The sequence below is a fragment of the Microcaecilia unicolor genome, chromosome 2 (assembly GCF_901765095.1).
Source record: "Microcaecilia unicolor chromosome 2, aMicUni1.1, whole genome shotgun sequence".
NCBI classification, from domain to species: Eukaryota; Metazoa; Chordata; class Amphibia; order Gymnophiona; family Siphonopidae; genus Microcaecilia; species Microcaecilia unicolor.
In genome coordinates this window covers 443,267,833-443,281,629 of record NC_044032.1, presented here as the reverse complement: position 1 = coordinate 443,281,629, position 13,797 = coordinate 443,267,833, and the positions used below count along the sequence as shown (strand labels likewise).

The window sequence follows — 13,797 nt, the reverse complement described above, 5'->3', positions numbered from 1 at the left end:
CATTACTTTTCCAATAATCGAAGTGAGGCTTATCGGCCTGTAGTTTCCAGCTTCTTCCCTATCACCACTTTTGTGAAGAGGGACCACCTCCGCCGTTCTCCAATCCCTCGGAACCTCTCCCATTTCTAAGGATTTATTAAACAAATCTTTAAGAGGACCCGCCAGAACCTCTCTGAGCTCTCTCAATATCCTGGGGTGGATCCCATCCGGTCCCATGGCTTTGTCCACCTTTAGTTTTTCTAGTTGTTGATACACACTCTCTTCCGTGAACGGTGCTATATCCACTCCATTCTCAAATGAACTTTTGCCAGTCCATCGTGGTCCTTCTCCCGGATTTTCTTCAGTAAAAACAGAACAATAGTATCTATTTAGCAAATTTGTCTTTTCTTCATCATTATCTACATAGCGGTTTGCAGTATCTTTTAGTCTCACAATTCCCTTTTTAGTCATTCTCCTTTCACTAATATACCTGAAGAACTTTTTGTCACCCCTCCTTACCTTTCTAGCCATTTGTTCTTCCGCTTTCGCCAGATGTACCTCTCTCTTGGCTTCTTTCAGTTTCCTCCGGTATTCCTCTCCGTGTTCCTCGTCTTGAGTTTTTTTGTATTTCTGGAATGCGAACTCTTTAGCCTTTATTTTCTCAGCCACTTGCTTGGAGAACCATAGCGGTTTCCTTTTTCTCTTGCTTTTATTTACTTTCCTTACATAAAGGTTTGTGGCCCTATTTATAGCTTCTTTCAGCCTGGACCACTGTCCTTCCACTTCTCGTACGTCCTCCCAGCCCATCAGCTCCCTCCTTAGGTATTCCCCCATTTTACTAAAGTCAGCACGCTTGAAATCCAGGACTTTGAGTTTTGAGTGGCAACCCTCCTCTTCAGCCGTCATATCAAACCAAACCGTTTGATGGTCACTGCCGCCCAGGTGGGCACCCACTCGGACATTTGACACGCTATCCGCATTTGTGAGCACCAGATCCAGCGTCGCTCCCTCCCTCGTGGGTTCCATGACCATTTGTCTGAGCAGAGCACTTTGGAAAGCATCCACAATCTCTCTACTTCTTTCCGATTCCGCAGACGGAACCTTCCAATCTACATCCGGCAGATTGAAATCTCCCAGCAACAGCACCTCTCTCTTCTTTCCCAACTTTTGAATATCTGCGATCAGGTCTTTATCTAATTTTTCCAATTGTGTTGGAGGTCTGTAGACAACACCCACGTGGACAGAGGTTCTATCATCTCTTTTTAAGGTGATCCATATCGCTTCTTCCTTACCCCAGGTCCCTGTCATTTCAGTTGTTGTGATATCATTTCTCACATATAGAGCTACTCCTCCACCTTTACGACCCTCTCTATCCTTCCTAAATAGATTATAGCCTGGTATGTTTGCATCCCATTCATGGGAACCATTGAGCCATGTCTCTGTGATTGCAACAACGTCCATATTTTGGAGTTGGCGTTTTTTGTCAGTTGCCTTGCTGAATTTGGAGAAAGAGTGGTTGTGGCACAGGATGATTGCCCCTGATGCATCTTTGGTGAAACAGGGATAACCTTGTAGGGATTTACTAGTTGTTAGATTTGCCACCTCTTAAGAGAAGAAGGAAGCATGAGATAAGTGGATTACAAATAATTAATATTGTTGGTTTTGAAGCTTCATGGAGACAACGTTAATTATTTTTTTCATTCCTGTGGATCGACATATGTATTTTACCCTGTTTGAGAATTAAGAATTTTTCTTCACACTATATGATAAGTGGAGTTTTCTTCTGACCCGTGATGGCATTGTGAGTTTAAGCCGCTGTACATTATAGGCTTCAGCTTTTTTCCGAGGTCTTTTTTCTCCACTTTTTAGTGTTGATCCATATGTCAAGATCTTGTATGCTTTTTTGGATTTTCTAATTGAGTGATACAAGGTGCTGAAGTGATCTTTACTATTTATTCAATCACAAACACAAAGGAGCAATGGTGAGCCAGTAGCTGTTTTTTTTTTTAATTCCTTCAATAAATCAAAAAACAACTTTACAATAAGTGGGAATATTAAATCCAAAACATTGATTGTAAAGTTGTTTTTTATTTATTGAAGGATTAAAAAAAAATACAGCTACTGGCTCACCATTGCTGCTTTGTGTTTGTGATACAATTGGATTTCACCATCTGGACTTTTTATTCTTTGCACTTATCCTTTCTAGCACTTCTCTCATACACTGTGTTGAGCATTTTAAGCACTAGCGGTAACACTCGTACACAAAGTCCAGCATATTTTAAAACAAAAAGTTCAATGCCCAAAAATATTTTAGTCAGAAAAGGAATACTAAAAACAGATATAAAAAAAAAAAAAAACCACACACATACACACACATTTAGGGGCCTTTTTACTAAGCCATGCTCATAAGTGGCCAACACTGGTTATAGCATATGAGTCTTCTACACGCTGAGGCCACTTTGAGTGTGGTGGTAAAATGACCACATTTGTTCAATTTGTTGTAACAGCCATGTGCTAATTTCACAATTGGCATGTGGCCATTACCACGGGAGCCCTTACCATCATCTATTTACTAAGCAGCAAGGGCTCCCGTGCTACATCTGCACTGAGTAGCCATGCTTCCCGCACCCAAAAATAAAAACTTTTTAGCACGGGATTAGCATGCGCTGATCAGCACACTACCACGAGATGCCTCGCGAGACTGTTGAGACCCATGAGACTACCGCGGGAAGTCTCGGCCGCCATTTTGAAACATGGCGGCACCGGCTGGCAGGCAGGGAAATAGCGGCAGCGCAGTGAGCAGGAAAGAATATGCCTCCTCAACAACCCCCCCCCCCCCCCGGCAGAGGCCACCCAGAACTCCTCAGGAAGGACCGGGGCAGCAGGGGTGGATGCTGCGGCAGTGTCAGGCAGAAGCTAGGCAGGAGGCACAGACCACCCTCGGTCCACCTCAGGAGACTGTTATATGCTATGTTGGATTCTCCTTGCTGACGTATTTGGAGTGGGGGTTTTGTATGTTATTAAGAGGTACTAAAACTGAAATAAATTCCAGTTCCATGCCTTCTCAATTATCAAATGGAAATGTAACGTAACCTAATATTTTTCTGCACATCTCTTTTTAACTAGAAATTCGCTTTGTCAATTTCATAGCACATCAATTAAAATGCTTTTCAATAAAAATTCAACACTCTTCCAGTCTTCAGAACTAATTAGAAAATACTACTAAATTCCATCAGCAGCTCTATGGGAAAATTTAAGCAGCCCACCATTTATCTAAAGCAGTGCAGAGTCCCTATTCAAATTCTGATAATTTCATTAACATTACAATTTTACATAAGACTACCAAAATAACATTATGTTTGGAAATAATTCCTAAGGCCATAAATGTCGGTGCCATTCTAACTTACATTTTTCAGCTCTATTCCAGTGTCAATGATGTAACGGACTGTAGCAAGGGAGAATGAGGATTCTGCCAGCGAGTTTGTTACAACCACTTTACGTCGGTATCCTCTTCCTGCCTGCTCTGGGAGCGATTCGTACATTTTCTGTGCAGAACACCCCAACCCAGGATGCAGTGGAATGGGGAGAAGCTCTCCTAGTCCAGAGTTCAATGCCACGCCCTCCTTCTCAATGGCCTCACAACATTCAATCACCTCCTGCCAACAGGAAAGAAAAGTATGTATTATTGCATGCAGCACTATTAAACACTGTTAAGAGAAAAATGGACAATTTGACAAACACATGTGACACTGAAAGACTGATGCTGTAAAACCCAATAGGATTAATTGAACAGCTAAGATAAAAAGGCCTGAATTTGATGGACAATTTTTTAAAATACAAATTGAAACGTGCATGGCTGAGAGGGTGGTATGAGCAAGTAGATGGATGAAGGGATGCATGATGGCAGGGCTATGAGTGGTAAGGGCTGAGTGACTGAGTTAATATGAGGATTAACAGATGGAAGGGAGAGTACAGTTGAGTGGATAGGAAGTTATGAGCAGCAGTGGGCCACTGTTGCACCAAGGCATTGGATCCCTGATAACGCCTTGAAGAGCTCTGTTTTGGAATTACCACTCAAGGCTATGAAGTCAAACACTGGCTGTCTACAAGGAGCTGGAAGACTGCCTGACCCAGCTCCTACCCCCCAGGTCCAGCATTGAGTGGCTGAGAAAGTCCACCTGGATATTGTACTTTGCGGCTATATAAGTCATTGAAAGTGCTGAGAGGTTGACCTATGCCCACTGGTAGAGGGCTGCTGCTTTGAGGAACATTTCCTGGCTCCTGGCGCCCATCCAGCTCATTGATATAAGCCATCATCATGGTGTTATCTGTCATAACTCAGACCATTCTCCTCTAGAACAGGGGAAGGAATTCCACAAGAGGTAACTGAACCACTCTTGTCTCCAAGTGATTGATGAACCAAGAGGCTTCCAGAGAGGACCAACACCCCTGCAGCACTCTGCTGAAGAAATTGGCTCCCAACCCATGAGGCTTGCATCGGCGATCACCACCACCCAGTTGTGCTGATCCAATGGGACTCCCTACAGGAGGTGCCTGGGGCTGTCCCACCAGACTAGGATGCACCTCAACCTGGAGGACAGGGACAACTGAACCTCGAAGTCCTGGGACCTTAGAGCTCAGCATGAGCTAATTGGTGGCCTTAGCCCAGGGTACTACCTCCTGAATTGCCACCATGGAAACTCAGGAACCTGTGCTTTTGTTCTTGTACCTTGAGCATGCGTTCCTCCATGAAGAACCTTGCCTCCTATGCTGTGTTGATCCAGACCACCAGTTAATGCAGGTTCTGAGTTGGAGACAGGTACCTTTTGGCCCGGTTCACAATCCATCCCAGATGCTCCCAACAGCTTGGTCACCTTAGCACAATCACTCTGGAATCTGACTCAGAGTTCGACCTTATGAGCCAGCCATCCAAGTAATGGTGAACCCAAATGACCTGACTGTGCAACTGGGCCGCTGCTGCCTCCACCATTATCTTGGAAAAGGTGCAAGAAGCCGCTGCCAGACCAAAGAGAAAGGCCTGAAATTGGAAGTGCCTGCCTAAAGGACAAAAGTACAGGAATCATCTGTTGTCTGCCCTGGTGAGGATGTGCAGGTAAGACTGACAGGTCCGGGTGGGGAGGGGGTGGAGGTGAGGGTCAAAAACTTTTTCATGTGGACTGAGGTGATGATTGAGAATAGTGTCTCCATGTGGAAGCGCAGGACCCTGAGGACAGCATTCACCCTTTTAGACTGAGGAAGGGCTGGAAGGTGCCTCCCTTCTTTGGCACCACAAAATATATAGAGTAGTGGTCCTAATCTAGTTCCTATGAAGGCACTGGCTCCAACAGTGCCAAGGGTGAGCAAGTGCTGAAGTATGATGGAGATGGCCTGGCGCCTTAAAGCTGACCGCCCCCAGGACAACAACATGAAAGTGTCTGGAACTATTCAGGCAAACTCTAGGGCACCGTCCTGGCTGATCAACTCTAAACCCACAGGCCCGAGATGATACAGGCCCACTTATGGCAGAAGGAGAACAGTTTGCCCCATATCTGAGTTGGAAAGGAGCCCATTATACCTTCATTGGGGACCTATGGTGGTCCCACATGCCCCTACCTCTCCAGTCCTCTGGCCCACAAAAGGACCTCGATTTGAAGAACCTACTGGGGTCTAGGGGTGTAACAATCTGGTGTCTGTCACAGCAAAAATAGCCTCCCACTCTGGGGTGAGTCTTGCCTCCCATGATCACCGTACCCCCTTCTGATGTAGCTCTAGGAGCCTGAGAGGATGTGCATTCTCTCAGGTTCTTGACCAGCTTCTCCAATGCCTCGATAAACGGCCCTTGAACAGAAGCTGCCCATCTGTTTCTTGGATGCAGCATCTGCTACCCAGTGGTGGAGCTAAAGTCATCTTAAGAGCATAAGAACATAAGAATAGCCATAGTGGGTCAGACCAATGGTCCATCTAGCCCAGTATCCTGCTTCCAAAAGTGGCCAATCCAGGTCACAACTACCTAGCAGAAACCCAATTTGTAGCAACATTCCATGTTACCAATCCTGGGCAAGCAGTGGCTACCATCATCAAGGCCACCGAGCAAGAGGAGATCCACATCGTCATAAAGAACACCCGCCAGGAAGGCTGCCTCAACTCCAATCAGGCCACTTCCAGGGACTCAGGGGAACTGCTTTGTAAATATAACAATAATCAAACATTGTCGTTATTAAAAATACTAATAATAGTGATTGAAAGCAAAAAAGTGGAGTGCAAGCATACACACGACACCAAAGAATAATATCCACAGGAAAACAGGAGACAACTTCTACGGAGAATCAAGGAGCAACACAAAGTAGAGGGTGACACACAACTCTCAAGAAGGGTGTGATGGATGAAAAACTTTATTGAAGCTTGTTATACTCATACATGTATTTATATAATTGTTTTCATACAGCGTTGTTTGTGACCCCTGAAGCCGGCGGCCAAACTGCCAAAACACAGACCCATGTTTTCTAGTGCCTCAAACTTTTTCAGCTGTCACTCCCATCTTGAGAGTCAAGTGTCAGCCTCTACTTTGTGTTGCTCTTTATTTCTCCATAGAGGTTTCCTGTTTTCCTGTGGATATCGTTCCTCAAGGCTCACCACTATCACACTATCGTCTGTACTATTTAACATCATGAAGGCACCGCTAGTAAAAAAAAAAAAAAAAAAGGGGTAACTGAGATTACATCCTTTCATTTATTTGGATGATGTTATGATTTTCATCCCTTTTGTTGATATCGGAGAGATTTTGTATGAAATAAAAAATGGTTTAGACATATTAGAATCATGGGCTACATCTCTGCCTGCTAAGCCATGGCCGGTTAAGTCTGAATATCGACTTAACCAGTCAGGTGCTAGCCAGTATTGAAAAACTCGGATATTCAATGCCAGTCACCGGAAACAGCACAGCATTAAATATCTGTGTTGAACGCCGGCAGCAGGCAGTCAAGGCACTGCCCGCTACTGGCAGAATATTGAGAGGCTCATGTTTGAACAGCAAAGTCCAGGCAGTAGTTATGAAAATCTTCAGAGTGCTATGGAAACTTAGATTAGGGCCTATTGTCAAGCAGATACATTTTGCCTTATAGTTCAATCGCTGGTGATAGGCCACATAACTACTGTAATACAGTCTACAGCGGACACAAAAATGCAGTACTAAGGAAACTCCAGACTGCTCAAAATACCGCAGCTCTATTGATTTTTAGAGCATCTAGATACCATTGCTTATAAAGCTGCACTGCTTTAAACTCTGTTCTTTAACTTTTATTATTTTACATGGTATAGCCCAAGCTACATGAAGGAATTAGTCAATTTACCCCCCCCCCCCCCAAAAAAAAAAAACACTGTTACATTCAAGAGAATTCATGATACACTATCCAAATTGCAGGAAGATAGTATACAAGTCAATATACTCTGCTAGGTTTTCTTATCAATCTACCAAATAGTGGAATTTATTACCTATGGAAATTAGGATTCAAGAGAAGTATATTTTGCTTTGTAAGCAACTAAAAACTTTTTTTGTTTAAAAGGTTTGTATTAAATGAGTAGCTGATTAAATAGGTTACTCTCTTCAAGTACAATTCTCTCTCTGTTAAATTATTAGAAGAATTTCTTGCACTTTCTAGGGTTGTATTAGCTACTTTTTTTTAAAATGTTTTGGCATTATCTATAGGTCCACACTGAAGATGTATTAGCCATTTTCTTCTGATATTTTTGACAATAATTGTAAGCCACATTGACCTCAAGAGGCCAAATGTAGGATACAAGTATCAAAGTAAAATTATAGTAAAATAAAGTAAAGGAATGTGTCAGTATCTGAAGTTTAGTTTCCCAGCCCCTTCTCACACTCATTAGACCCTCAGTGCCAGTGCACTACTCCTGATCTTTGCTTTCATGCGAGGCAAGCCTAAGAGATGAAAAGCCAAATTAACCTACCAGTAGAACTGTGCATGTTGCTTCCCTCTGCCCCATCTCTTCTCCCTGCACCTACAAGTTTATGTGCTCCAAAACCTATGCACATACTTTTAGCCATCGAGTAGAAAGCAGGAATTTGCCCATATTGAAGTTAATTCAATAATGAAGGCACTAGAATATATGCTGCAAATATGCACATAAACATATATACATGCATGTATACCCATACATGCATGAATGCCAAAAATCATTATGCACTATTTTGTAAATGTGCACATATCTTACTTAGTGTATATTTTCTAGATGGGTGCTCATAGGGGTGACATTTTGAGCGGGACTCACACTTACGCATGTAATATATAGAATACTGTAAGTTGCACGCGTATCTTCCCAACCTAGGTGCAAGCATTTACATCAGCTCTATGGCTGGTATAAGTGTTCACGCTTAAATGTATATGTTCATATATACCTGGTCCTGCTTGTATGTCACAAAGGAAAGTAAACACCTACGTTCCTCTCAACCATTTGTACCTTCCAAGTCTTCTTTTCTCTCTCCTAATATTTCACCACTCAGTTTTCTTGCTGTTGCCCTCATATCATCCCATTCTCTCTCATCCTTCCATCCATTCCCTCTTTTCTGCAGGATCACATTTTCTGTCGCCTACAAGGTTTCCTCTCATTTCATTCCACCCTCCAGATGCTGCCTTGTGCTATCCCCTCCCTCCTCCTCTCTTATTCTGTGATCCTGATACCACCTTGTGCTGTTCCTCTCTCCAAGCATTACCTCTCCCACTGTCCCCCTACTTGCACCCTGTAGCATCTGCTGCCTGAGTCCCACAGTATCTGTATGAGGTTACAGCAACTAATTGATCCACTGATAATGTGGTGGATGAAGGCAAAAATAAGATTTTATGGCTGGCAAAGCACGAGGAAGAAAGAACAAGTGGCCCAAAACAGAGAAGATGAAGTTGAAGATGGTGTAATTAGCAAAGTAATGCGGATGCCTGGAGAGTGTGATCAACCTGACAAAGACAGCAAGGTGAACAGAAGGATAGTGCTATGGAAGTAGAAGACAGTGGAGCAGATGCCCAGCAGGAAGACAGCACATTAGCCCACATGACAGAAGCATTTAGTGGTTTGTGGAACTTCTTAAATGAGGCAAAAGAGCATATAGGACCAGTGGTCGAGGCTGAAGCACGACCCTAAATGTCCCACAGTTCCACAAGTAAAAGCAAATTTTGTAGTACCACAGAACACCAGGTGTCTTCACTATATCCGATACATACTAGAATGATTCCCAAGGTGCTAAACTACCAATCTTAACATTAACGATTCTGCTTCATACCTTCTCATGGGCAAGGAACACTATAATGTCACCCTGTTCTTGTTTCCGGTGGATGTCCAGCACCATCTGGCAGGCAGCAGCAACTAGATCCTGTGAGTGGGCATCCTTGTAGATTACTCTGACATCAGGTAGCATCCCATCCTCCAACCAAGGCACCTGAACAATAGGTGTGGCACTGCCATAAAATGCATGCAGTCGTTCCTCCAACAGCGGATTAGTAATAACCACAATCTTCAGTTCCTGCCGCTGTCGAAGAACATCCTTTAACAAGCCAAGCAGAACATCTGTAGCCACAGTACGCTCGTGTGCCTCAATGACAATCATACCATACTGATGCAAGAGCGGATCTGACATCATTTCATTCAACAGCATGTCATCTGTGCAGTATCTTAAAAAAAAAAAGAAAATAAAATCAGCACCACAGTTATCCCTATTACAACATTTCAACAACCCACCACGTGCAGCACTATTATGACACTGTAATTTAAGAAATGGAGTAAAGGCTACTCTCAATGACTCAAGGGGTAAAGGTTGATTACTCTCATTACGTTAGGTCCTGAACTAAGGAATGCTATGAGATGCAATGGCACAGCTTTGGAACTCCCAGTACTGGAACAGTAGAAGGTGCATGAGGTCAGAACCAAAGTGCATTAATAGAGTTATAATGCGCTATTGCCAGAGAAGTGCAGTTTTATCAAAAGCAGAGTCAACATTTCATCATATTTTAAAATTCTGGCTAAGAATCCCACATTTTAAAGTAATGGTTCCCAAAGTGTGGGGTTACATCATCAGTGAATAGGTGGTCACAGAAAGAGTACTGATCCCCTCCTCTTGGGCCTTTACTGTGACCTATGGCCAGTAGAGATTGGTGAGTCAGTGAATGTTTACAGTCCCATCCCTTTCTCTCCTGTGTGTGGTTCCTGTTAAACTGGAAATCCATGTACTGGGGTCTGTGAGCACACACAAACACAGGCCCCCAAGCTGACTACTTTTACTGCCCTTATGCTTAGAGAAGTAGGGGAAATGGATATAAGAAGGGAGGGACTAGAGGTCTTTTTTTCTTTTGTGTTAAAATGGGATCACACTGGATAAAAGTTTAGGAAGGACTGCTTCAGAGTATCATGAAAATACTGGACATATATAGACTTAAAGCAAAACCAAAAGTACAGGCAATCATTTTATCTTCAAAAGACATCTTGCAAATAGGGCTCTATCAATGTAGTTTGACTACGTTCTGATCTCTCGATAAACTCCTGAAGTACCTTGGAATAGCAATTCCATTTATAGAGCACATCATTCCTGAAATAAGATGGTGAGGAAAGAGAAACAGGTAGGGAAAAGAGAGAAATGCCTAGCCCGTGGTCAAGAAGGTGAGAGATCATTGGGTTTTGTATCATCTATAGAAGTAATGAAATTAAACATACATTCCACCTTCTCCCCTTTCTTGAATTCCCTACTACTGTATATTCATCAAGAGCCTTCTTTTTCAAAATTCGAAAATGTTGTGAAAAGATGGATTTTCCAGCTTTCATTTGACTATAGGCTTCCTAGCTGACACGTTTACCTTCACTTCTCCCCCTCCCTTAGGATGATATTGTAACTTTTATGTTCCCGTTTATCATCTAATTTACTATACACCGCCCTGATGGTTTTTGTGTTCTAAGAGCAGTCAATAAATTACATGAATAAATAGGCAAGTACTATTAGTATATGTGAATCCCCCCCTTGCTCTCCACTCTCTCCCTCCCCACTAAAATGCACATTACATGTTACTAACTCAATCACCATTGCCTTTCTACTGCACTGCAGCTCCTTTGCAAAAGAAAGCTGTCACTCTCCATCCTACAATATATTTTTAACCAAGGATAACACTCTTGTTCTTCTTTCTCTAGAATCTTACCCTGCCCCAGCAGTCACCAGCTGCTCCCCTCCAATATCCCCACTTAAGAGTGTCTTATCAGCAGTTGGACCTAAGGTACAGTGAGCCAAAAAACGGACCCTCCTGCAACTCCTCTGCTACGAGCACTGCAGGGCAGTATTCCCTTCCTGACAGCAGATGGCAGTGGTGGGACAACTGTTTCAGCCTGTAGCAGCACAATGTTTTATTTTTCCTCAATGTAAATACAAATTGAGCTCTATCCTATCAATATTGATGTTCATTTTCTCCCTTTTATTTAATGTTTTATACTTTTGCAAACCACTCAAATCTGTATGTCGGAATTAGTGGTATAATCACAAAACTAAAAAAAACAACAACAACAACAAAAAAGCAAGCATACTGGCTAATATTCAAAACAATTTAACTGACCAGTTAAATTGTTTCTTCATGGCTATCTGGTCATTTTCAGCAGCACTTAAGCGGTTACCTCCCCAGAAAATGACCGGTGAACACCAAATTTAAGAACAGCTAACTTGTGGGCATTCCAGGGGCAGAGTCAGGTTAAATGCCAATATTCAGCCCCTCACCATGTAAGCCGCTTAAATCAGGCCGCTTAAACAGCAGTCCTATTTTTAAGTGGTTTGGCTTATTAAGTGAGGGGCTGAATATTGACTTAGCTATGTGTAGTTGGCTCAAAAAAACAACCCCCCCCCCCCCCCCCCAAAAAAAAAAAAAAAAACTCCACAGATATTCAATGCTGAAGCCTGGACAGGAATATCCAGGAATAATGCTGGCAGTGGGCAGGAAAACACTCAATGCTGCTGACTGAATACTAGGGGGATAATTTATAATTTCCCAACTCTAAAGTATGAACTCCCAATCCAACTGCAATCTTAAAGGGGTTGGATAACACATTGATCAGGGCACTCCTTTCCCATCCTCACCTGAGAATAGTCTCTTGGTGGCAGCAATCTTCGTATGGGATACAGAAGCCCACTTCATGCCCTAGGTTCAGATCCATTTCATCAGCCACTCGTAAGGAAAGACTCAGAGCAGCCAAACTGTGTGACTGCGTGCAGGCTACCAGTCCATTAATGTACTGTATGGAGAGAGCATACTCTACACACCACTGAGGAATCTTGAAGAGGAAAAAGAGAAAGCACCAGCATCAATCAGGATTTTAATTATGGCAACTTTTAATATTATGGACAATATTCCTATTTTTATTAACACTGAAGTAGTATTTTACTTTATCAAAAATTAAAATTATTAGCTGTCCCATTACGTTCCCAGGGAATGATACAATCAATTAAATTATCAGAATACAAACAAAACAAGTTAAAAACTGCAGAACTGAGAAAACCCAGGTTTTCTTTTTTTAATCACTGGCAAATCATGTTTTGAGGAACCCATGCTCCCACTTGCAGAGGTGGAGGAATAGAAGCACATATGTGTCATGAAGGGGGGTGCATTAGGAGAGACCGGCTGTGTGTCATGGAGGGTGAAAATGGGAGATGTATGCATGCAGACAAGTCTACATGGATGTCACAGAAGAGTAAGGTGTTGTACATATAAAGAAAGCAAATACGGGCATTTGCTATCCCTCCCTCAGAAACCAGACTAAGACTCATGAACAATCTGAAAATTATCTAAATATTTATTTGGATTTTGCTCACATCTTTTTCAGTAGTAGCTCAAGGTGAGTTACATTCAGGTACACTTGGCATTTCTCTGTCCCTGGAGGGCTCACAATCTAATTTTGTACCTGAGGCAATGGAGGGCTAAGTGTATCCAATTGTCTAATTACAGCACCCTCCATTATTTTAATAAAAATTATTTTAATAAAAAGGGGAATAGATGCCACTGGCCTATAACTGACAACATCTAAAACTTCACCCTTATCATTCTTCAAAATGGAAGAGTACAATTTTACCACCAACTACAGGAAAACAGTCAGAATTCAACATAGCATTTAGACAGGTAGTGAAAACCTATATAAATGCATTAGAAGGAGGGCACAGTCAATAAATTGGGCAAACAAGCAGAATGCAAATTGATTTAGCATGTCATCATTCTCTCCCCCTTCATTCTCTGTGGTGAAATCTTTTCTATTGAAATATTCATCTTCTAACTGTACTGGATTCCTGCCCTAGTTTTCATATCTTTTATGAGATGCGGCGACCAGAATTGAACACAATATTCCAGGTGCGGTCAAATCATGGAGCGATACAAAGGCATTATAACATCCTCATTTTTGTTTTCCATTCCTTTCCTAATAATACCTAACATTCTATTTGCTTTCTTAGCTGCAGTAGCACACTGAGCAGAAGTGTTCAACGTATCAATGACGACACCTAGATCCCTTTCTTGGTCTGTGACTCCTAACGTGGAACCTTGCATGATGTAGCTATAATTCGGGTTCCTCTTTCTCACATTCATCACTTTGCACTTGCTCACATTAAACGTCATCTGCCATTTAGTTGCCCAGTCTCGTAAGGTCCTCTTGTAATTTTTCACAATCCTCCCGCGATTTAACGGCTTTGAATAACTTTGTGTTATCAGCAATTTTAATTACCTCACTAGTTACTCCCATCTCTAGGTTATTTATAAATATGTTAAAAAGCAGCACCATTGAGAATACTGACCA

General features: G+C 42.4%; 1 protein-coding gene across 2 annotated transcripts in view; it reads right to left on the bottom strand.

Annotated features, from left to right (window-relative positions):
• Positions 1-13,797, bottom strand: part of DQX1 (DEAQ-box RNA dependent ATPase 1) — a 128,324-nt gene that overhangs the window by 45,647 nt on the left and 68,880 nt on the right. For both annotated transcript variants that reach the window (XM_030190878.1, XM_030190879.1), the window contains exons 3-5: positions 12,095-12,288; positions 9,272-9,659; positions 3,387-3,635 (exon numbers count right to left, since the gene is read on the bottom strand). In XM_030190878.1, the coding sequence (XP_030046738.1) occupies positions 3,387-3,635; positions 9,272-9,659; positions 12,095-12,288 (831 nt within the window). The remainder of the gene's footprint in view (positions 1-3,386; positions 3,636-9,271; positions 9,660-12,094; positions 12,289-13,797) is intronic.